The 26,396-nt window shown below is 43.5% G+C and overlaps 1 protein-coding gene across 3 annotated transcripts in view; it reads right to left on the reverse strand.

Moving 5' to 3' along the window:
• The window catches only part of EDC3 (enhancer of mRNA decapping 3), a 55,070-nt gene that overhangs the window by 6,051 nt on the left and 22,623 nt on the right, over nucleotides 1-26,396 (reverse strand). For all 3 annotated transcript variants that reach the window (XM_007113751.4, XM_028495056.2, XM_055088118.1), the window contains 2 exons: nucleotides 16,301-16,636; nucleotides 2,633-2,786 (listed from right to left, as the gene is read on the reverse strand). In XM_007113751.4, coding sequence (XP_007113813.1) covers nucleotides 2,633-2,786; nucleotides 16,301-16,636 — 490 coding nt within the window. The remainder of the gene's footprint in view (nucleotides 1-2,632; nucleotides 2,787-16,300; nucleotides 16,637-26,396) is intronic.

The raw sequence follows: 26,396 nt of genomic DNA on the forward strand, positions 1-26,396 counted from the left end.
CAGATGTTGTCAAGCCAAAGAGGAAACCTCCACTCTCCAAATAAATTTGGGGGAATCTGGTAAGGTACTTTACATATACACCGAGTCATTCATTTCCCTCACCATGTTTGCATCTTACGGAAATATGACGAGTACTTCTCCCTTCACGCAGACAGAAGTACTTCTCCCTCCTCCGCAGAACTGCGGAGTTCTGGCATCTGACTCACCTGTGTCTGTTCCCTAAATGGACTCTCCCTCTCACAGGGGCATCCCCATCATAGGACTCAAAACGGACCAGGGCACCCACATACCCAACGGCAGGGTCAGAGTATAGGCACTGGAGACCTGGCTCCACCGTGAACCAGCAATGTCACATGGGCCAAGTCTTTCTGCTCTCTGAGCCTTAGCTTTGCTCATCTTAAAACCCGGGTTACTATTTACCTTCGAGGTGAAGCTATGAGTATCAAATTAAATGCTGTTGTGAAAGCACAGTGAAAAAATGCATGGTACTTGACATACATGAAACTAATTACTGTGATATCTTTCTCAAAGGAAAACCAGCAACTGCTGCAAACGACAGGAGATGGCCCTTCTGAGAGTTCAGACACTGAAAGAATAGATAGGCACAAGGACAGCCAACTCCAAGAAGCTGACTAGAGGAATGTGACTTGGGGAGGACATTCAGATCCTGCCCCCAAACTGTTATTTCTGGGAAGCCACTTAATGGTCTCAAATACTCCCAGGAAGAGGTTATTCCTCAAGTTGCCCCAATGGTAGCTCTGGGAGAAGGTTCAACGGTCATCAGACCCAAGGGCAGGATACTCCTTCAGAGAGCAGCTTGCACTACTTCCTCCTTTGGGGTCTCCACTGGCTCTTTCCTGGCAGAGGAGAGGCCAGGGATAGGCCTAAATCAAGGGACAAGGAGGAATGAACACAATGCTATACGGTGAGGGGAGTGGAGAAGCCAGGAGGGGAAATCTCACAGCCAGCGTGGATCACTTTAGACACCACTCTCCCACAAGGCTACCAAAGTCCTCCTCTGTACTGACAAATCCAGCAGATACCTGTCAACTCTAATTGTGCTTGCTCTCTCAGCATCGCCATTGCTGACCATCCCTTTATTCCACAAACACCATTCCTTTGGTTCTTAAACACTACCCTCTTGGTTCTCTTACCTCTCTGGCTTTAAACTTTCTTAGCTAGTTTGGAAGGCTCCTCATCTCTTAACTCTGCTTTAATGCTGATGTTCCCCAGAATTCCACCCTAGGCCCCTTCCTCCCTTCACACCCTCTCCTTAGAGGAGCCTGCCTATTCTTATACCATGTACCAGATGATGACTTCCAGATCTTTATCTTCTGCTCAGACCGTTTTCTAAACTTCAGATCCAGATTGCCAATGGTTTATCTGGATGTCTCACAGGCCTCCTAAACCCAACATGTCCAAAACAAAATCCACCATCTCTCCCAAACCTGCTCCTCTTCCCACATTCCTTATCACAGTGAATGCTATCACTATCCAACCAGATGTCCATGCTAGAATGCTTTAAGTTCAGTGATCACTGACACTTCACTTTCTATCACCTTCCATATCCATTCAATACCCTGCCCTGCTGATTTTACCTTTAAAAATTCCCTCATCCACCCACTTCTCTGATCCCTACTTCCCTGCTTGGGACCACCATCACCTAGCCCCTGGCTCAGTTTTCTAACTGGTCTCATGGCCCCAGTCTTGCCTCCATTAATCTACTTGGCCAAAGTCGCCTTTTTAAAACACAAGACTAACCATGTTACAGCACTACTGAAATCCCTTCAGCAGCTCCCTATCTCTCTCTCAGCTGTACCAAAGCCCTACTTTCCAGCCACACAAAATGACTTATGGATCCACGGTCTCCTGATCCTTTCTGCCCTCGGCACACACTTTTTACTTTTTCCCCTTCCTGCTCGCCACTGTGAAGTCCCCCTTGCTCTGTAGGACTCAGTTTGGATGCCACTGCTCTAGGAAGGGTGAGTGGCTTCTCCAGCCTGGAGTAGAAAAGTGGCTTCCTGGAGAGTCTTCTGTTTCCTCTACCACAGCACTGGACTTTCTGGAGACCTCACTAGGCTACTGGAGGACAGGAGCAGTATTTTCTTATTCTTTGTATCCCTAGCCCTAGCACAAGGTCTGGTACATGGTATCAGTAAACATCCACAAAACTAAGCACTGCCCCTGATATAGCAGCCTAAAGGGCAAGTGGAAAGGTACCAAAGTCTAGCTCTTATACCCAGTTGTCAGGGTTATTCTAGAAGTTCTCAGGTATGGAACTCAGGATTGATTTTTATCCTAGCCCTCTGAGTGAATGGCGAGCTCCAAAGGCTGGGTCTCTGAAGGTTCTTAGAAATCAAGCCTCTGGTAATCAGCAGGAGTCTGAGAGTCAGCTGTTACCACGAAGGAAGGATCAAAGGGTGGTTTGCTGGGAGAAGAATGAGGACTTCCAGGACAAGGGTGAGAGAGGCAAACAAAAACCTTGTAGCATCCAGGAGAGTGACTTTGCAGAGGTACTCACGTTAGAGGAGTAGCAACGGTCTGATGAGCTCTGTGTGTGACACACTGTGCTGGTGCTGAGGCAGAGCAGCGTCACCCCACACTCAGCCCCCGCCGATGTGGAGGCATTTACCTGTTGGGCCCTCCGAGGAGGGTCAGTGCCATCTGACTGGCACACACGCCTGTCATCTCCAGTCTCCGCTCCAGAGTCAAGCCATGCTTCTCAGCCACAGACAACAGCTTTTTATGCAGCTCATAGGAAATACTTGGGACAACCAGGCCAGAGTCTGCAGTTTGAAAGGAGGTGAGGAAAAAGGGAAAGTGATGACAGGAAACCAGCTCCACAAATGGGTGTAGTTGATCTGTGAAAGCCAAGACTTTAAGACTGACCCTCCCCAGCCCATCTGCCTAATCTGGGACTTAGGCATGCTATGCAGCTCTCCACAGAGCTCAAGCAGTGCATGGGGAACTGAGTAACAACCCGTTCAGGTTACCACAGAGCAGGGATGAACTTAAACTCTCTTAGAAGTGTAGCTTTAGACCACAAAGGCCAAATCCATGAAGATGGACTTGGTACTATCAAGAAAAGGCTGCAGTCTATCAACCACATTAGAAGAAAACATGCTTTTCTCAAAGTGGGGGAAATGCCATTCCTGGCAGTGAGGTTTTCCTCACAAGCAGACCCCTTATCCTTCCTTCCCCAGAGTGGAACAGACACTAGCTAACCCCCCTGACCCCCTTGGTCCCTGCTGTTCAATTTCAAGGCAGGATGACTTGTTCATCCCATCTGCTCCCCACATCTTCTTCCTCCTACTGTCCTCTACTTAGCCCTTCCTTTTGGCTGAAGAAATTCAACTAGGAACTTGTTTTCTTACATAATTTTGTCATTTTCTCCCCATTTGGGGTGACTGTAACCCAATACTCTTACCACAGGGAAAGAGTACACGGAAAGTAACCTATGGCTTGCTTTAAGCTACTCAGAAGAATCTTTTACTCACCATAAACAAACAGAACTCTATAAAGGTTAGGGAGAATCATAGTCATTGAAAGTACACCATGGAAAGTATGGATACCTGGTTTTACAAGGTCAGAGTCTGCAGCAGCTGGGTACACTTGAAGGAGTCCATAGTATTATACGTATCAGTAGCAAGGTGCCATTTCAGGGCCCAGAAAACCAGGACAGGAAAGAAACGGCAAAGTCAAAAATTGTGATCTTTTGCCTTGACAACCAATGCCATCTTACAAAGGCTAAAGCCACTGGGCTGGCCCCAAGGGAGCAAACCCTCTGCCAAACAGCCCCATTTGGCCTCACTGGCAGACCAAGAAACACAGATTCCAATCAGCAAGTCATCGTGGGATTGCATGGAATTAGTTTTGTCTGGCTGGATCACATGCCTTTTTAGATCCTGTGTCTTCATGTATACTGGACTGTAAACTCCTCAAAGCAGGGAAATAAGCCTCTTACCTCCTCAGACCCCACCTCAGTTATACTGTCCCAGCTGTAGATATTTACCAATAGAGGCAAGTTCTCATCAGGTACTCAAATGTATAAATGATGCAAACCTACTGCTATTTCTAGTGTGGCTTACTGAACTCTAAGGCAGAAGTTTTCAGAAAGTGCATCATCATCCTGTTGGTTCCAGAGCCCTGTATAGAAAAACTCTTCTTCCTCACTGATCCTTTCGGGAGAAATTTCTTGAGGTTCTATCAGATATCCAATCCTGCCTACATGGATTCTTAAAACCACACAGAATTAGGCTGTGGCTGTACATTTTAACAACAGAAATCCAAGCATAAAGACTGACCTTAAAGCACCCACGTCTGTATCCTCTCAAGGGAAGGCAAAATAATAATAACTTAATGTAATAATAAAATAAAAACCATCTCCATGTCAAAATTCACACTATCCTGTCGGTTAATTGACCCCTTCCACCTGTATGAGTCCTACTCCTGCCTGGGGCAGAGACAGTGAGCTTCGCCTCTCCCCTCACCCTTTGTGAAACGTCAGTCATTGATATCCCGGTTGCCGATCTGGAGGCTGTAGCCTGACCTTGCAAGTCAGCCGCTGATTAAAAGAGCCATTTCTCATGGCCTGCTCCAGACATGCACATGTTATCAGAGCTAATTAGGAACCACTGAGAGCAGTGTGAAAAGGCTGAATGAATTCTCAGGAGTCCTAAGCCACTCACAACCCTAAACCTGTCAGACAAGTCATGCACCTGCCTACTTCAAACACCCTCTTCACCTGCAGAGTCAGGCAAGGGAGAGCTTTCCCTCAAGTCTGTGCATTTCTTCACCTACATATTCCCTTCCTGGTGAATTTGCAACGGGTCAGGGCAGTGAGTCTTGGGCCTGCCACCCCACTGATCAAACTTTCTTTCTGGGACTAGGTCTTGTACTGTGCGTATAGGCACCCCCTCTCCGGTTCTGAGGGCTCTCTGGGGGCAGGCTGAGCGTTTTCTGCTACCTTTCTCCTCAGCCTTAGGGGTACAAAACTCATGGCACAGGCAGAGGAGAGTTTACTCCACTCTGGCTGGCTGAATGCTGCAGCTGGAAACTGTGTGTCTGTTACATCTCACTGATTCGTGCTGCAGGGAAGGGGTCCTGTTGATGAACTGGCACGTTTTGTAGCCTAGGGAAAGATATGGCCAGGAATCCTTTCTGCTTAGTCTGCCAGTCGCAGGGTCTAGGACTTCACTGTATTCTACTCTGTATCTCTGAAAGGAACAGGCTAGCACCACAAAATGTTCCTTTTCAACATTTACAAACAGAGTCCAACCAGTCAGGCTGGCTTATCAGAAACAGGCAGAGGGAATAACATGAACTCCAAAGGAAGGGAACCAAGAACACAGCGTGTAAACTGCAAACAATAACATCACCAAAGCCTGAACATGGGCCAAGCCCAATTATGTTTCGGTTGGAAGGTGGATCTTTATTGTTTGGGAACCAAGGCAGTAAAATTAGTTGGTAGGGGTTCTCTTAATATTAATATGTACTTTAGAGTTGTCAGTGAAACAAGAGGGAGATATAATTATAGCCAGTTCGTGACAAGCAGAGCACTTCTTAGGATCTGATTAATCTTAGGATATCAAGGAAAACGGCTTAAGCACACCCAGTACAGGCCAGGAGAGAAGATGCCTCCTCCCCGCACAGCTCATTCCACAGCCTGAAGCAGGGCCACGGAGCCTCGTGGCCCAGAACCATGTGTGCTGCCCCTTCTTCATGTCTTTGTCACTTCCGCACTGCTCCTTCCAATACATACTATTTGGGGCCTTTCCCTCCCTTACGGACACATATGCATGTCCTCACACCCTCCAACGCACTTCCCCACCCTCAAGACACCTTCTAGCACCACGTCCAAGCCTTCCCCCGCAGCCTCTGCATGTACATTCCCTCCCTGTCTGTCCTTCATACCTCCCAGGCTTTCTGTTGTGTAACAGGGCTCCCACAACAAAGTGTCATCTCAAATCCAAACTCAGCCCTCACACTGGCATGGACTTTTAGTTGGCAAGGCTGTGTGTATCCTATGTCTTATCAATGAGGACCACAGCCCATTACTGGGCACGGGGATTTCTCCAGGACTATGAATTCTGATTCCATTCTGTGGTGGTCACACAACTGGGTGGCGATATCAGACGAGTTCTTTTTTGGAGTATAAAACAACTGGTAAACTCATACCTTTAGACCCAATGTACAGACAGCCCCTGTAGACTTATACCAAGGCTGCCACAAAACGCAATTTGGTGTCAAGCATACCTTTGAAAGAAGAATTTGTTACGAGAAACCTAAATACCCCTAGTACTCTTTAGTGGGAAGGCATCCCGTTATCTGGCCCCTGTGTACTTCAGCCCCTTTACCTCGAGCCTCAACCTGCACCACGCTCTGGGCATCGGGGCTGCCTTCTGGTTCCTCGGTACTCCAGGTTCCTCCCAGCCTCAGGAAGCACGTCCCCTCACATGCTTTCCTTCTTCCGGCACTCTCTTCTCTCTTCCAATGCTCCCTGACACCACACATGGCAGGTTCCTCATTCTTCAGGTCTCAGTTTAAATATCCCTCAGTCTCAGCATGCTGCCTACCTGCTTCACTGTACTTAATACAATTTGTAAATAACTTTTTTCCTTCTGGACTATCTACTTCACTAAACTGTAAGCTCCCTGAGGGCAGTAACTGTGTCTGTCTTGTTCACTGCTGTATCCCCTTCCTCTCCACTGTGCCTTCAGCGCACAATGCCTAGTGGAGGGGCTACATAAGTATGTGTAGAATTAATGAATGAATGTGAAGGAAACCTGTATAACAGCCTGAGGGCCTTCCTCTCTGCAGCTGGGTAAGAGTCCAGCTGTAACCAAAGGCAAGAGTCTTTCCCCACTTCTTCCTTCCCCCATTAACAACTAGAACAACCTCCTATCCACACTGGACCTCACTCCCTCAGGTTAAAGCTCTACTGGAACAAGCTTTGGACTCAAGAGGTAAAGGACTTCCTGACAAGATTACTCACTAATTACAAAGGGGAAAAGTATCTTTACATGGAAGAAATCTGTTGGACAACACCTTACCAAGTGATCAAACTAGCCTCAGTGATGGGACAAACTGATGTTGTGTACTGTATGATGTAATGCTCCAAGAAAGACAGAGTCCCACCAAAATCCTGGAAAAAAGGTTTAACGTGAATCACATCAAAAGGAAACAATCAATAAATCAAAACCAATGGTTATTCTGCAAATCAACTGGCCTAGACTCTTCACAAATGTCAATATCACAAAAGACACCAAAAGTTGTGGGAACTGTCCTGATTAAAGGAAATGAAAGAGATCTGACAACTATATGTAATATGCAAAGGTTGATTAAAAATACAGCTATACGGACTTCCCTAGTGGCGCAGTGGTTAAGAATCCACCTGCCAATGCAGGGGACATGGGTTTGAGCCCTGGTCCAGGAAGATCCCACATGCTGCGGAGCAACTAAGCCCATGCGCCACAACTACCGAGCCTGCGCTCCAGAGCCCGCAAGCCACAACTATTGAGTCCGCGTGCCACAATTACTGAAGCCCGTGCACCTAGAGCCCGTGCTCTGCAACAAGAGAAGCCACTGCAATGAGAAGCCTGCGCACTGCAACAAAGAGTAGCCCCTGCTCATCACAACTAGAGAAAGCCCACGCACAGCAATGAAGACCCAACGCAGCCAAAAAATAAATGAGTTTAAAAAAAAAATACAACTATAACATGATTGTATTTTGGGACATGATTGGGACAACTGGAAAGCTCTGCATATGGAATTAGATAATACTTTTGTATTAATTTTAAATTTCCTGAGAGCAATCTTGTAGTGTGGCTGTAGAGAGCAACATCCTACTGAATACATATGGAAGTATTTAGGGGTGAAATGTAACGAGTGCAACTAAATCTCAAATTGTTCAGGTGTCTGTGTGTGTGCATTTATATAAAGTAAGTGTGGCAAAATGTTAACTGGTGAATCTAAATGAAGGCCATATGGTTGTTCATTATACTATTCTAGCACCTTTTCTGAAAGTTTGAAATTTTTTTCAATATAAAAAGTTGGAGAGGGGCTTCCCTGCTGGCGCAATGGTTGGGAATCTGCCTGCTAATGCAGGGGACACGGGTTCAAGCCCTGGTCTGAGAAGATCCCACATGCCGTGGAGCAACTAGGCCCGTGAGCCACAACTACTGAGCCTGCGCGTCTGGAGCCTGTGCTCCGCAACAAGAGAGGCCGCGATAGTGAGAGGCCCGCGCACCGCGATGAAGACTGGCCCCCACTTGCCACAACTAGAGAAAGCCCTCGCACAGAAATGAAGACCCAACACAGCCATCAATCAATCAATCAATCAATCAATAAAAGTTGGAGAGAAAAAAGAGTAAAGTGCCTCCAAATATGATCAACAAATGTTTGCAGAGTAATAATACATCAAGCCAGTGGTGGTGGTGGGGAGAATGGCAGGAAACAGAATAAATAAAAAGAATATGAAAACAAACCACATTCCCAGTCTTACAACCTAGCTGGAAACAAAAAATATATATGTGCAAAAATCAGAGAAAAAAAACTGTGTTATCCTGAGCACAAGTGTAAAATAGGAATTTCAAACCAGGAGCTGCAGGTAGTGTCAAATCCTCAATCTGAACCATGCCTCGCAAGACAGACAGAATTATAGTCACAATGATAGAAAAGGGAGTGCACTTGAGGTGGCAGAGGAACCATGAACAAAGTTACAGAAGCTGGAAAGGGTGTGACATGAGCAGATGAAAACTACCCTGCTTGGAGCCCAGAGACTGACGTGAAGGCTAGTTTAGAGTAGTGAGCAGTGCCAGACTTCAAAAGGCATTAAAAGCCAAGTTGTTTTATACAAGATGAAGTTGACAGGGCTAGAAAATGAGGGCAGAAGGCCATGTAGAATTGATTTCAAGGGACAAAGGGAACCTGTGGGGTACCATAAAAAAGTAAAAGGTCGGGCTTCCCTGGTGGCGCAGTGGTTAAGAATCCTCCTGCCAATGCAGGGGACATGGGTTCGAGTCCTGGTCCGGGAGGATCCCGCGTGCCGCGGAGCAACTAAGCTCATGCACCACAACTACTGAGCCTGCACTCTAGAGCCCACAAGCCACAACTACTGAAGCCTGTGCGCCTAGAGCCTGTGCTCCACAACAGGGGAGGCCACTGCAGTGGGAGGCCCGTGCACCGCGATGAGGAGTGGCCCCCGCTCGCCTCAGCTAGAGGGAGACTGCGCACAGCAACAAAGACCCAATGCAGCCAAAAATAAAAGTAATTAATTAAAAAAAAAAAAGTAAAAGGTCATGACAATTTCAAGGACCACTGAGAAAGAAGAGAATCTAGAGTCAGAATGAATACTGAGGATAAAGGAAAACTCCTTGTCAGGAGGAATCACTGTGCTATTAAATTAGAAAACAATGGCCTCCAGGGTTCTTTCTAGTCATGAATGTTTTTTTTTTTTTTTGGCTGCACTGGGTCTCCATTGCTGCACGTGGACTTTCTCTAGTTGTGGCAAGCAGGGGCTACTCTTTGTTGCGGTGTGCGGGCTTCTCACTGCAGTGGCTTCTCTTGTTGCAGAGCACGGGCTCTAGGTGTATGGGCTTCAGTAATTGTGGCACATGGGCTCAGTAGTTGTGGCTCGCGGGCTCTACAGCGCAGGCTCAGTAGTTGTGGCGCACGGGCTTAGTTGCTCCGCAGCATGTGGGATCTTCCCGGACCAGGGCTCAAACCTGTGTCCCCCACATTGGCAGGCGGACTCTTAACCACTGAGCCAGCAGGGAAGCGCTCTAGTCATGAATTTTTATGAGAAGTAAGAGGCAAAGATGGCCACAAAGTTTCATGCTGGACACTTTAAAAATGGTGATTCCACTGAAAGAAATGGGAATGCTAAGGAGTCAAAGATATGGGAGGGGGTGAATGACTGACTTAGCTTTGATATGTTGAATTTAAGGAGGATGATGGATACATTGAAATCAAACCCTTTCCTTGGCTCTGGCCAGACGCCTGTGGCTGTGAAACGGCAAAGGGCACATAATAGCAAAAAAGTCACATTTGCAGAGACCAACTCAAGTTTCTAAAATGACCAATTGGTACCTTCATCAAAACTCAGGTGTCAGGCCATAATGTGCTGGCTCCAGATCCCCCAGCCCTTAGTTTGACCTTAAATTCTTAAATTAAAAAACTCTGGCAGCAAGTTGCCATGAGACCTTTTCCAGTAGGACTGTAGGAAGCAGAAGTGTTTATTACTGGGGGAAGAATCTAAGCCAAGACACCTGTCTTAACAGTACTGCTCTAACACCTCATGAGTGCCAAGGACTACAACCAAGCCCTTCAGGCTGATGTGTCCACCTGATTATCCAAGCCCAGAAACTCTGAAGGATTCCACATTAAAAGAACTAACTACTCCCTCCACTCCTGGCACTGGAGGATCGGCTAGAACCTGAGGTTCCCAAAAATCAACCAAGTCACTGTTAAGGAAGTCTGCCTGCAGAGACACAATTTCAGAAACTAGGCTCATCAGCTCTGCTCAATGAAAAGCTGTGGCGGCACTTGGTGCAGGAGTACAGGTATTGTTAATGCAGGTTTTCTGGTCCAGAACACCTCCTAGAATTTACCTCCTCATGTCTCCCCTGTGGCTCTCTTAGGATAAGAAATATAAATAGGATAAGAAATGTAAAAGAGGTGCCTCCCCGGGAATGGCATCCCCGTAGCACATGGTCTAATCTGTAAACACAGGAAGGGGAATGAGGGTTGAAGGGAGATCAAGGAAGAACCCATGTGGGTTGGGTCAGTGGTTTGAAAAAGCAACGAGATCATGACCAGTTCCACTGCAGCAGACACTCGAGTCTCCGCGTGAGAAGGATCCTCCTCATGAGCACAATAGCCACTGAAGGCAGTCTTCACTCTCCTCAGGGTAAATATTCTTCAATGGCCACTTCTAAGCTCAAAGATTTCTTTCTTTCTGAATTCCTTTTGAACACATAAACAAACCCGAAACAGATTTCCTGATTACCCGTTCTTCAGGAGGTAGAAAACACTGCTCATCTTGAAAGCATTAGGATACATCTTGAGGGACCCTGGGGACAAGAAGTAGAGGAAGGCACACAGGGCTCAGAGGCAGAAATGGAATGCCAGCTGTGGAAAACAACTGACAGCCTGGAATGGTGAAAGCAGAGCTTGTCCTGAGAGCAAGATACATCGCTACTGAAGCTCAAAGAGAAGAATAAAGAGGCAAGCCAGAAGCAGCAGAAACAAACCAACTGTGGCTTCACCAGCTACTCTCCTTCAGAGTAGAACTAGAATTGCTTTTACTGAGAAAAATGAGTATGGGTAAGTGGTGCTGAACTAAGACAGCTCAAACCAGAGTGCCTCACGCAAACTCTGACTTGATCCTTTTGCAAGACCGTAAGCAGTAACTCTACTTCAGGTCATCTTCATACACTTGCTACTCCCCAAACTTCAGCAGACACATAGTGTAGAGGCTGAGGAACATCCGTCAGGCAAAGCCGATGGGACAACTGTGGAGATTCAGTGCCTGTACCAATAGCACCCTGTTGCCTCCCATCCGGCTTCTATATACTTGAAGACAAAAGAAGGCTACACAGTGGAAAACAAATGGCAGAAATTAAATCAGAATTCTACCTAAAATGAAGGGGTCTTGAATAAATGAACCTGAGAAGAATCTATTAGAACCCAGGGAATGAAGAATTCTAGACACTTTAAAGTCATTCCTGGTGAACGATTTAATGGAACACTTAACTCCAACAAAATGAGGATAATAACAAAAAGGGGATAACAATGCAACCTCACAGAGATGCCATGAAAATTAACTGTGATAAGCATGTGAAGTGCTTAGAATGGTGCCCAGGACATAGTAAATACCCAATGAACATCCACTATTATGACGGTGATCATAATGTTGTTTCTCCTGAACCAGGCACTTACCCTTCCCTTTCTGCCACCTCTAAATCTTGTACACACTTCCATTATTTGTTTGTTTACACATCTGGTTACCCTATGTAAGGCCCCTGAGGTGGTGGACAATGACTTACCCAGAGCATCTAGAACGGTGCCTGGCACACAGTAAAAATTTTATAAATGTTGATGCTTTGAAGTAACTTTACTGAGACAGGCTTTGCACTTCACATTAAAGTCAAATATTGACTGAATAATAATTATAAGCCAGGCGTTGCACTAGCTGCTTTCCACATGATCTCATTTAATTGCCAAATATTATCCCACTTTACAGACAAGGAAACAGGCTCAGTAGTCCCCACGTGGCTACATAACTCAATTCTCTGACCCTACAGAAGCCTCCTCATTGAAGCCTTTAATATTGAATAATTAGTAAGTCCCTCAGTGTGGCAACTCTACTAATTGCTTTCTCTGGGCTCAGCCACAAAGCAATGCAAGAAAAAAAAAATCACAAAAACTTGGCCCATTAAAACCTCACGCAATCTAAATCTAACTACAACTGGACTCGCTGCCATTCTTCACACCCCACAGATTCAATGCCTTTGAATTCTGTTGTTCACTCAATCCTCTTCAACCTGTCTTCAATCATCAAATCCTATCAAATTCCCCTTTGTCACTTCTCTCACATCTCTGTCTTCCTTTCCATTCAGAGATCCAAACCCCTGGCATATTAGTTATGTCATCAGTCTAACTTACCTTCCTGCTCTGGTCTCTCTCCTGAAATTCTACCCTCAATTCTATCATGAGACCAGTCTTCCTAAAACTAACAAATCTTCCTAAAAGAGATTTTGGATCATGTCTTTTTCAGAATCCTTCAGTTGCTCCTGATGGCCATAAAACAAGGGACAGCATTAGCACACAGGCTCTCTGTGCTCTGGTCTAAAGCTATTTTTAATTCCTGCTATTCCCCCACACAAAAATCTCTGCCCTGGCCAAACCAGCCAATAGCCAATCTCCCACACAGCCCTTTATCATACTACAGAGCACTTGCCCAGCCTACCCATAAGTATCTTCCTCTTCTTCTCTGGTGAAATCCTGCCCATCCTTCAAGGCTTCTGTCCTGCTCCCTTTGTGAGGCCTTTCCTGATCAGCCCAGCCTTCAGGACCTCTCATGCCCCTCAACACCCAATGCATTTAATGTCCACACTCTCAATGGACTCCAGGCATATATGGTATCTTTCCATTGCCTAGTACATCTTAATTACTTGGATGCAAGGACTGTCTTAGAGTGACTTACATGTAGTAAGCACAATGTTCTGACTGGCCCACACTGTCTTAAAAATTACTTTTAGAATATTATGAATGTTGAGCAAAGATTCTTCTCTGAAGCCTTACCACTCTCCTAACTGGTGTTCTTTGGGGACCTCTCACCTCTGAACACAGAGGGCTCACATGCATCTAGCATTTTATAGGCCAACTTAACCAACATGTATGCAACCACAGGATACAATTATTTAGCAGCACAGGTCCAAGCTGGAGGAATGTCTGACAATCTGTTGGAGATAGCAGCACTGTTAAAGGACCAAAGGGGCCTTCCAGAGAGAAAAGATTTGGGTTAAACAAAGAGCTCAATTTAGCTGCTTCCTGAATGTGTTTTCCCAATCAATAGACCTTTTATAACACTGCCCCCCCTCCACGCACACAGTTGGCAAAGAGTACTGCCAAGAGGAATATGAGCAATTAGAGAATAACAGCTTAGAAACCGTTGACACCACTCAGCATGCAGTCAGTGTGTAGGATACCAGCAGCAAGCTGACAGAATCCTGAAACCCAAGCCATTACCAAATGGGTAGTAAACATGTTGTTCTTTTGCTACTCTGGGAATTAACAGAAAATAAGTATTTGAGGTTCTAGGACATGAATGCCACAAGGCTAGATTGGGGAGCTAGCCAAACCACTCTCTGCAACTGCAGATCTAAGTTGGTCTATTCCTGAGGGAATACTAAAGAGAAAAGACTATATAGTCTAATTGCCATTAAACTGCCCTTCTCTTCTTATATCCTTCTTTCTCTTTAACATATCTGTATTCAGAAAAGGAAAGGAAATGTGACAGATAAGGTTTATAGAGCCTTTACCTCTCTGGACCTCAATGTCCTCAATCTGTTAAATGAGAAAATTATACTAGGTGATCAAGTAACCGAACACTAACATTTTTTTTTGTCCTAGCTTGTTTCCCCACATATTCCAGATAGCTTGCCTCATTCCGATACTAACATTTGGATAGTAAATCCAACTGGAAAAGTGTCCCCAGCCAGGCACTACGTGAATAACACTGAGTAAAAACCTGCTTTGAGACTTGTGCCTTGGAGCTGGAGCAGAGGCAAAATCACCTGTAGAAGCTGCTCAGCAAGATAACTGCTTGCCTGCTCTATTTCCAGCATAGATCCTGCTTGGCAAAAGGACTTCATTTCCACTCCTTATCACTGCTGAGAACAAAGAGAAAAACCAGATGGCATGAGGCTATATGGCCTCTTGTACCCTCACTGTCATGCTCCAGTGAAATGCAACTGGTTGCTACACATCACAAGCCGCCATACCCGAGTTCCTGGCCAATGCCTAGCACATGTGGTTTGTAATATGTCTGTTAATGGCAATTCTGGAAAAATATGAGAGGAGGGAACTTTCACTTCTGTCAATAAACAAAGTGTGAACATTAAGCTGGGGAGATAGAGTATGTAGGAAGAAAAAATTCCCACCTCTCCTGTTGTCTACTTTGGCAAATGTTTTCTTAGGCTCTTTTAGATCTGAGAATCTTTCCTGATTCTTATTGCTATTCTCTCCCTGTTAGCCACTTCACTCCAAGGCAGGCTGTAATCTCCCCAAGCTCAGGAATTTCAGGGAAATCACATACGGCATGACCCAACCACCTCAGCTTCCAGAGAGTGACCAGCAGAGAAAGCTTATTTTGCCACTGAGGGCAGTAAAAAAGAGAGCAGTCAAAAGTGGATGGACGGTGTATGTATAACTGATTCACTTTGTTATAAAGCAGAAACTAACACACCACTGCAAAGCAATTATACTCCAATAAAGATGTTAAAAAAAAAAAAACAAGTGGATGGACAGCAGGATCTGAGTATACGACCAGACCTGCTGGATGACAGCTGCCTTTGAAAAGCTTAAAACCTGGCAATTTAAATTAAGCCTGATTCTGAGCTAGGTTGTTTGCCTTAACATAGGTGATAAAAATCAAAGGAGTTCAGCAACTCACACTGTCAGTGTCACTTAAGGAAACTACCTTAGTAAAGAGGCGTGCCTGCCAGAGTCTGATAGTGAAAGACAGAAATTAGTAGTCTTTCTTAACCTGACAATCTGCTTATTTCTTTTTTCTTCACATGGAAGCTTTTACACTCAGCAAAACCAAATACAACAGAGCCCTACTGATGTTTACAAAAATGCCATGCCATATCTCTGATTTTCCCCCATATGTAACTAAGCTGTCTCCATAAATCTCCCTGTAACTGCTACTAGCATTCAAGGTTTATATTCCCTATATTCAAGACTCCAAGACTTGAGATGATTATTATACTTATTAAAATGATTGATTCCTCCTTTAGCTCCTAAGATCATTTAACAACAGTAGTTTCAATCTGTAATCTAAGAAGCCCAGTTAATAATAGGTTTGGGGGGAAGGGACAGAGACAGGGATGAGGTAGACCACCTGTCCTACAGCTGCCTCAGATGTCATGTTTGAAGAAAAGATCCAAATGCTAAAAGAAAAAACAAAACCACAAACTTAAAAATCACTGAGTTAACAGATTAGGCTATCATACACAGTGACCTACCTAATTACCAAGGCACTACACTGTCACATAAGCATTATGACTAGCCAAACCTCAATGACCAGGGCTAGCAGGAGATGAGAACAGTGTAGTAAACAAATGTAATTTATTGAAACCCTAATTTTAGCCAATGGTTTCAACTACTCAGCTCTATTTCTTACCCCAGCAAACAACCAGTGAAACAGAGTTGAACTTCTGGTAAAATCTATAGGCAGTAACAGGGAAGCCAAAGTGAAAATAGAGCTGACTATGTCAATCTAGATAGTCAGCCTCTGTGCCTTTAGTTGTTAATCATGACGTACTTAACAGCAGACCAGATCCTGCCAGGTATAGGATATAAATGGACATGTAGAGAAATCAGCCCCCACTCCAACCTAGTAGTAGGTAGGATGGCCACAGTCTCTAAAAGACAATATAATGGGCCAACCACCATGCCCCTTGAGTTAATTCCTACTACAAGACTCTGACTCAGAATCTGGGTGATTCTGTTTCAAGTATTTATAAAAAAAAAAAAAAGCAAGAGCAGCCAGTGGGACGTGGGGTTAACTTACCTGTGCAGAACTCCTTGCTCACGTTGTGGGGCACTGTGATCCGACGATAGACAATGGGCTCTGACTCCAGAATGTTCTCATCATGGCGGTACCGAGTAGGCCTCTCATTTGGGATGCCCCGGGAACGGGTACCACTTCTCCTCTCGTAAGTATCAATCTCCTCAAACACAGCTGCTTTGTCAAAAAGGGCCAGGTTCCCTTCAAAATCAAAATCGGTATCTGGGATCTCCTCAATATCATCCCCAAAGCACTCGTCATCTTTATTCTTCATCTGGCCGTTCTTTAAGCCACTTTTCTTTGGAGTTGCCTGATTTGGGTGCCTGCTACTAGAAGACCCTGGAGAAAAAAACAGGGACTAAAGTCAGTATGCCCACAGAAAGTGCTCAGTATAAGTGGAAAATACATTAGTCCTTTGTGGACAGTGTTACAGGAATCAATGTGAAAATGGTATAAGGTAAAGCTATTCCTAAATCACATTAAGTAGAAAAAATTACCACAAATCTCATGGAATAATAGATTTCGTATATTACCCAACTAACAGTGAACATGAAATAAGCAGTACTCCTGGAAATCTTAAGCTCTGCTCTTCATAAGGGAATTGGTAATGACCCAGGCTTTTTTGACAACTGACTATATCAAAAAAGTGGAAAGGCAAGAATACAGCAGTCTCTTCCCACAGGTCTGGGTGGTTTGATTCTGAATGTCCAGCAGTTAATTAAGAGAGAAATAATCCCCAGAGTAAAAGAAGGCCAAGTCCTCATAACCTGAAGCTCATAGGAAGATCTTACTCAAGTGGCTCTAAATTCCATGCTTATCAAGCAAGCAATCTTCTGATTTTTTTAACTCAGTCTCAGGCTAGACCCCAGTAGGAGGGAATCCCTGGGTTTAGACAGATTCCAGACCTTGAGCCAGATATATATCTACCACTATAAGTTGATATATTTTGATTTACAGGCCTGTTTTTAGATCTTTTGGTTAATGTGATCTCTTTTCTCAAAATTTTACCACTTCTGGGTAAGCAATTTCTGAACCATCAAATGATGACAAGGAGCATATTGACCTGATCCTGTAGACGGCACAGCAAGATGCATATCAACACCACAGCAGTCAGTCACTCTCTGTCTCTGAAACTCTATTTGGCCACCACATATCAGTCAACTACTCCTCTAGCAGCCAAGGTAGAAGACCCCACAGAATTCTCCAAACCATCCCTTCCCAGAGAATCCTGAACTGAATTTATAGTTTGATCCCCATCTGATGACCCTGAAAGGATGGACCAGGTGACTGGTATGGTAAATGGAACTGCCAGCATAGTCTGGATAAACATAACGTACTTCCTTTTGTGAGAACAAGCTCCTCAATTACTGAAAATACTCAAGAAAAGGTTAGGATGATCATGAGCAAACCCCCTCACACATATCATCCCAACTATACTGCTCTAACTTTACTCACAGCAACTCCCTTCTAGCCAATGGACCATAAGTCATGAGACCTAGGATCTATTTGCATGCTGTATAATCTTCTACCTATCACCCAACTTCTCAATTTCCTTGTGTGTAAAATGATCACTGTGGTACCCCCCAGCAGGGTTTCCAGTACATAGCAGTCAGTCAATAAATATTTGTTTAATGTTATCAATCAACATCAGCAAGATCAATTACAACAATTATTCTGAAAGATGTATACTATGCAAAATATAACTCATGTCTAAGTCTTCCTAATGCCAAATATTGGTATGGAAAAGGGCTATGCTGGCCGTTAGGATGAGACTTAGGCCTCTGAAAAAAGGCTGACCAAAATTATGAAGGGGAGAAAGAGTTGGCTGAGTCACCATAAACAGCTGAGATTACGAACCACTGAGAAGCTTGTCAAAGTCTGGGTTATGTTCTAGTTCCGATAATTTGATAAAAACATTTAGTGAGAACAAGCGTGTGCCATAGCCAGGTACCAGGAATATAGTACATAACCAAGACATGCTACCCAAAAAGGAAGGAGGAGAGATATATAAGCAAATAACTAAAATACAATATAATGAGAATTATAATAGAAGTTTATATAAAGTGCTACAGAAACATGGCTGAGAAACAGAGCTGGATTAGGAATGGGAGAGCAAGAATGAAAATACAAGGTCAGGATAACACCATTAGCAATGTATGTAGGTGAGGGAAGAACTAGAGAAAAAGTCCAGTTTGCAGGATTATCAATGTACTGCCTCAATATTAAATCAATAGGGACTTCCCTGGTGGCGCAGTGGTTAAGAATCCACCTGCCAAAGCAGGGGACACGGGTTCAAGCCCTGGTCTGGGAAGATCCCACATACCGCGAAGCAACTAAGCCCGTACGCCACAACTACTGAGCCTGCGCTCTAGAGCCCATGTGCCACAACTAATGAAGCCCATGCACCTAGAGCCCATGCTCCACAACAAGAGAAGCCACCGCAATGAGAAGGCTGTGCTTCGCAACGAAGAGTAGCCCCCGCTCTCCACAACTAGAGAAAGCCCACACGTAGCAATGAAGACCCAACGCAGCCAAATAAATAAATTTATTTTTAAAAATAAAAAATATTAAATCAAGATGATTAGGAAATAGGTCTCTGGCCCAGTGGTCTCTCTCCAGTGGTTGTGTGCATACCCAGCAGTGCAAAGGATGATCCACTGGGATGCAGGGAGAAGATATTGAATATTTTATTTACTCTTTCTTTTAACTAAAAACAGGAAGAAATTAAGCCTTATGAACTTAATGTACAGATGGAAATTGGCCCCCTTATGAGGTTTCATGCCACCCAAGCACTGCCAGTATCTGAACTATCTGAGGAATGAATGATGTTCCATAACAAGAAGTGTGTCCATGCAAGTGGATTTACATCAAAATTTTAAAATTGTGGTAAAATATACATAACATACAATTTACCATTTAAACCATTTTAAGTGTACCATTCAATGACATTAAGTACATTCACACTGAGCAACTATATACATTTTTAACTACTAAAGCATAGAAAAATGAGTAAGTGGCTTTAAAAGATTCTTATAAATAAGCTATGTATTGGGACTTCCATGGCAGTCCAGTGGTTAAGACTCCATGCTTCTAATGTAGGGGGTGCAGGTTCAATCCCTGGTTGGAAAACTAAGATCCCACACGCCGTGCAGTGCAACCAAAAAAAAAAAAAAGCAGCTATGTATTAAAGATAATACTAATAATGCAATTATAAGTGAACAAGAGAATGGCAGAGATAACACTTCCTCTATTTCTCTTATAGGCTTCTTTGACCAGACTGTTTAAAAAATTTAATCTAATCAGATCTAAGAAGACAGCCTCCCAAATAAAAAAGTAATCAAGGTTATTCCAAACATGAATCCATATGGACTACCACTCATTAACTTCACCCTAAGTATATACTCTACATCATAGCCCTGGGGCCAAATCCAGCCCAAACACTGCCTGTTTCTGTAAATAAAGTTTTACTGGAACACAGTTACATTCATTTGTTTACATATTGTCTAAGGCTGCTTATGTGCTACAAAGACAAAGTTACAAACCACCCAATCCAAAAATGGGCAGAAGACCTAAATAGACATTTCTCCAAAGAAGATATACAGACTGCCAACAAACACATGAAAGAATGCTCAACATCATTAATCATTAGAGAAATGCAAATCAAAACTACAATGAGATATCATCTCACACCGGTCAGAATGGCCATCATCAAAATGTCTAGAAACAATAAATGCTGGAGAGGGTGTGGAATTTGTAGTGAGGTGGATGGACCTGGAGTCTGTCATACAGGGTGAAGTAAGTCAGAAGGAGAAAAACAAATACCACATGCTAACACATATATATGGAATCTAAGAAAAAAAAATGTCATGAAGAGCCTAGGGGTAGGACGGGAATAAAAGAGACCTACTAGAGCATAGCCTTGAGGATATGGGGAGGGGGAAGGGTAAGCTGTGACGAGGCATGGACATATATACACTACCAAACGTAGGGTGGATAGCTAGTGGGAAGCAGCCGCATGGCACAGGGAGATCAGCTAGGTGGTTTGTGACCACCTAGAGGGGTGGGATAGGGAGTGTGGGAGGGAGGGAGACACAAGAGGGAAGAGATATGGGAACATATGTATATGTATAACTGGTGGGAGGGAGGGAGATGCAAGAGGGAAGAGATATGGGAACATATGTATATGTATAACTGATTCACTTTGTTTTAAAGCAGAAACTAACACACCATCGTAAAGCAATTATACTCCAATAAAGATGTTAAAAAAAAAAAAAAAGACAAAGTTAAATGTTTGAAACAGAGACCTTATGGCCTGCAAGGCCTAAACTATTTAATATCTGATCCTTTACATAAAAAGTTTGCTCGGTCTGCTCTACATCATGCTTCTCACAGGTATTCTCTCCAACTATGACTGCCATTAAAATAAAAAAAAATTTTTTTTAATTAACTGAATGTAACCAGAATTCTTTGAATCTCTGTTCTATTCAAGGTGTTAAGTGTGTCAGTTGTCATTCAGACCTATCAGCCAATACTATGCCTGGTCCACCATAAGTAAACAAGAATCTCTGGTGAATTATGAAATCAAAACAGCCATACCAAAAAACAAAACAAAACAAAAAAACCCCAAACAACAAAAGCCTCTAAAGAGGTTAAAAAAAAAAGACAACTTGAGACTATGAGAAGGAAAGGGAACCATCAAAAACTATAGGGCTTCCCTGGTGGCGCAGTGGTTGAGAATCCGCCTGCTGATGCAGGGGACACGGGTTCATGCCCCGGTGCGGGAAGATCCCACATGCCGCGGAGCGGCTGGGCCCGTGAGCCATGGCCGCTGAGCCTGCGCGTCTGGAGCCTGTGCTCCGCAACGGGAGAGCCCACAACAGTGAGAGGCCTGCGTACCGCAAAAAAAAAAAAAAAAAAAAAAAAAACAAAACTATGACAAGTGTGTTGCGTGACTGAAAAGGACAGGAAGATGAAGTCAACAATGATACAAGAGGGAGTATGAGGCAAGGGCTTCACAGGAAAGCAGTTCAGTCATGTCCATTATGAACTGACAATGAACTATCCTGGACCTATCAAAATGACAGATGAAGACAAGCAGTTAATCAATGGTAGAGGAGACAGAGTAAAAGAAGCAAAACGGGAAATCATTTTTGGCTTGGCCACAGACTCTACAAACATAACTTACAAACCCACAGTTCTGACTTTAGAAAGTATCAAGTATTTTCTCATGCTCCCTCTGATTAAAAATCTTCCATTCATTCATTTGACAAAGATACACTAAGGATCAGCTATGTTCCAAATACTGTCAGGAAAGCACACAGTGAAAAAAATTTCCAAGAGGAAATACTGACACCATAGGTCAGCAAGAAAAAGGTAAGAGAATATCAAGTAAATGAAAGGCAGGCTAAAATTCTCAGTTGTCTCTTATTCTTCCCTTTCCTCATACTTTAAAACAAATGTTGGGAAGTCCTGGGTGAATAAGCTGTCTCAATACTTGGCTTACTCAGCCCAAAGGGCCTGGCTCTGTGTTAAACTGGCGTTTGGCCACTAGGAGAGAAAAGCACTTCCTCTGGAAAAGATAAACAATGCTTCCCAGATTTCTTTACCTTTCAACTACAAGGGCCAAGTGTGTGTTAAGACTAGAGGCTGGCTGCCTTCCTGTGCCATTTTGCTGCCAGCCTGTGGCACAGAGGCCCTTTGGCCAGGACAACTTATAACAAACCCATTGTTGTGTAACACTTAGTGCCACTTATTTATTGGTTTTTGTCACACACATATTGTAAAGGGGAACTTTGTCCTGCACTTACAGCACGCTAAAGGGCACCTGAAGGTCAAATTACAAATGTTTTAGTGCCAGACTCAATGGGCTTTGAGAGCAGGTTCCTGACAGTATCTGGTACCTTCTTTTCAACTCCCAAATTCCAGGCCCTGGTAATCAGTCAACTTCTTGGGCTCCAGCAGCAGCACCACAGTTTTCAAGTCTGGTGGGTATACAAAGCACATCCAAAGAGGTTAAGAAGTCACATTAGAACCTCAGAAGGACCATGAAAACTTAGCAAAAAATAACTTTAGGGCCTCAGATGGTGGGATCACTGTTACACTAAACAGACCATATAACCTCAGGAGGTTTCCCTCTGCTCCCTGGGACTGATGCTCCATTCATCCACTTGACAAATATTCTAAGTGGTCAGTTCAACGACCAGGGTCACAGGAACTACTCTTTATAACCACCCTCCCACCCCCCTTCTTTTACAACCTAAAAGAAGAGATTAAAATCTGCTTGTGCTAAATCTCTCATCAGTGTTGGATTAGGTAACTAGAACCAACAAATCCATCAACAACTTATTACTAACTTTGAAAGAACAATTATAAGCCAGAATCAAAGAGAGATTATATTCCTACAGCTTTATCAATCTACTAGTCTCAACATCAATGTACATATACCAGAGAAAATTTGATTTACAGATCTCTAATAAGAAAAATACTTAATCTCCATTTCTCACTCATCATGAAACAAACATTAATAATCTACATTAGAACTGTGGTGGGAAGAAACCAATCTACTTCCTTGGAATCCTTAAAATGCTACATAAATGCTAAGTCAGTCAATCTCCGGCAGACCTTTCTACTTATCTTACAGGGTTCATGGATCAGATAAATAAATGTAACTCTGTTTTCTATCACAAACCAATTCTGAGACACATCACATCATCAAATTCCCAGGCCACAGACATCTTCCACACAAATCTGGATTCAAAAGAAATTCTCGAAAAGAGAGTCTAACAGTTTACTGCCCATGACCTTATTTACATGCACTTAATATCTAGGAAAGGGGAATGGATCAAACAGCGAAAGCAGAAGAAGCATCAACCAGAGTACACTTTTTTTTTTAATTTTAAAAAGAAATTTTTTAGTTTAATTTTATTTTTTTGGCTGCGTTGGGTCTTCGTTGCTGCACATGGGCTTTCTCTAGTTGCAGCGAGCGGGGGCTACTTTGTTACGGTGCACGGGCTTCTCATTGCAGTGGCTTCTCTTGCTGTGGAGCACGGGCTCTAGGCGCGCGGACTTCAGTAGTTGTGGCGCATGGGCTTGGTTGCTCCACAGCATGTGGGTTCCTCCCAGACCAGGGCTCGAACCCGTGTCCCCTGCATTGGCAGGTGGATTCTTAACCACTGCACCACGAGGGAAGCCCAACCAGAGTATACTTTTGAGAGTGACCCCACTTTTTACTATACCAGAGTGACTTGTTAAAGATCAAATAAATTACCTGTTTTGAAGTTAACTGTACTCTTTCAAGAGAGTTGCTGCTATAATCGTTAGTAACGGGGGAAGAAAAGAGAAAGAAACAAACTGACAGTCTCACCATAACACGCAGCAATCACACCCCCTAGGTATTTACCCAACTCACCTAAAAACTTATGTCCACATGAAACCTGCACACAAATATTTACAGCAGCTTTATTCATAATCACCAAAAGCTGGAAGCCACCAAGATGTCCTGATCTATCCATACAATGGAATATTATTCAGCAATAAAAGGAAATGAGCTATCAAGCCACAAAAAGACATGGATGAATCTTAAATACATATCAAGTGAAAGAAGCTAGTCTGAAAAGGCTACATACTATGTGATTTTAATTATGTGATATTCTGGAAAAGGCAAAACTACAGAGGTGGAGGGTAAAAAGATCAGCAGTTGCTGGGGGAGGGGTGCAGCAGGCGGTCCCTGAGGGAAAAGGGGAAGGACTGAATAGGTGAAACACAGGGGATTCTGCAGAGTACTGTAATGAGAAATACAAGATACTATGTACTTGTTAAAACCCACAGAACTTTAGAGCACAAAGAGTGAGCCTTAATGCATGCAAATTTTTTTTAAAAATCACTGAGGAGGTTGGAGGGTCCAAGGATGAAATGCTGAATGTAAGGAAACAATCTGTTACAAATACATGAAACAAATCAATGAAGGGGGTGGGAGTATGGATTAGGGTTAGTAATTCTGATACTGTATATTGGAATTGAATAATTTAAGTCAATGAATGGCAGATGGTATGGGTTTCTCACAGTTGGAGGGAGAGGTTACAGATAAGGAGGAGGCTAGAATGATCCATGTGGTAATGGATTAGACTTGGACACATCAGTATGAACTTATATTTAGCTTAATATTATAGTAGTGAAGGTTACATATAGAAGTATTTACAGATAGGTGTACATACACTGGTTGAGTATACACATATATATTTTCCTGCTCTGTCAGCTGAAGGGCGACACCCAGTAGCAATGAGCACATCTAGTGGCTAGACTGTGGTGTGTAATACCATTCTCCAGTAAAAGGAAACCGGGCTCCTTGGAGACATGGCTGATTCTAGGGATGGGGCAGGAAATAGAAAAGATAAACCTGGAGCACCTTGTAGTGCCAGAAAGTAAGGAAGTACTGGGGGAAAAAAAAAACCCACCCACAATGATGGGAGCATGTCAAAGGTACACAGTAGCCAACTGGAAGAGCTCTCAGCGTCCAAAGCCGAAACAATCTGAGTACCAAAATAAAGTGGTATTGAATTATAAGCCAAAGTATAAAATAAATACTTATAAGTCCATACTGATCAAAATAAATGATAAAAACAAATGAGAGGGAAGAGACAAATCTCTGGTGCAGAATTCCAAGTAACTTATGTAGCTACTCTGCATAAGTCTCCACTCCTTAAGTGTGAGCTGTACACAGTGACTTCAGAGGAGAACTCTGACACACACACTACCTCAGCCAGGCAATCAAGGTCAACATCAAAAGTCATAAACCATGGTGACAGTACATACTCTTGATATGATGTGATGAAAATGACACTTTCTCTCTGTGGTTTTCCTCCCAAAAGCATATAACCCCAGTCTAATCATTAGAAAAACATCAAATACCAATTGAGGAATATTCTACAAAATAGCTGACCAGTGTTCATCAAAACTGTCTAGGTCATCAAAAACAATGAAAGTCTGAGAAACTGTCAGAGCCAAGAGAAGACACGACTACTAAATGTAACATGGTATGCTGGATGAGAGCCTGTAACAAGGACATGAGGTAAAAACTATGGCAATCTGAATAAAATATAGACTTTGGTTAATGTATCAACACTGGTTCATTAAATGTAACAAATGTATCATAGTAATGTTAAGATGTTAATAATGGGGAAAATATGTGTGAAAAAAGTAATTTACAAATTGCTAATGAAGATTATCTACAAGTACATGAGAGATTATAAACTGCTTGAACATTCAAACTTAACAAAGAGTCAATTTTTTGGTAAAGAAAAAAGGGTGTTTTTTTTTTAAAGGGCAGGTACATCAACTTCGAAGCTCAGCACATTGGTTCTACCTTTCTATTTATTTAGAAAAAAGTTGTTTTTTTTCCTTAAAGAGAAAATAAAGCAAAGTACAGAAGGTTGAAGTCTAAATGGAAAAAGTCATTTTGTATCCAATAATTCTAGTTTTTCAAAGGATACAGAAGAACTAACAACTCAATTTCAGTCTCAGATCTTCAATCATTGTCAATTCAGACAGTTATTTAAGAAGTACTAAAGAGGGGCTTCCCTGGTGGCGCAGTGGTTGCGCGTCCGCCTGCCGATGCAGGGGAACCGGATTCGCGCCCCGGTCTGGGAGGATCCCACATGCCGCGGAGCGGCTGGGCCCGTGAGCCATGGCCGCTGAGCCTGCGCGTCCGGAGCCTGTGCTCCACAACGGGAGAGGCCGCAACAGAGGGAGGCCCGCATACCACAAAAAAAAAAAAAAAAAAAGAAGTACTGAAGGAAAAGTGCTTTGAAATACCTTTTTTTTCCTCAAAATTTCAATAGTTTAGTCACAGAATCAGGCATTTTCAAAACTTAAAAATGTGGGCTTCTTGGGCTTCCCTGGTGGCGCAGTGGTTGGGAGTCCCGCCTGCCAATGCAGGGGGCACGGGTTCGTGCCCCGGTCCGGGAGGATCCTGCATGCCACGGAGCGGCTGGGCCCGTGAGCCATGGCCGCTGAGCCTGCGCATCAGGAGCCTGTGCTCTGCAGCGGGAGAGGCCACAGCAGTGAGAGGCCCACGTACCGCAAAAAAAAAAAAAAAAAAAAA

The sequence above is a fragment of the Physeter macrocephalus genome, chromosome 11, assembly GCF_002837175.3.
Source record: "Physeter macrocephalus isolate SW-GA chromosome 11, ASM283717v5, whole genome shotgun sequence".
Classification (NCBI taxonomy): Eukaryota; Metazoa; Chordata; class Mammalia; order Artiodactyla; family Physeteridae; genus Physeter; species Physeter macrocephalus.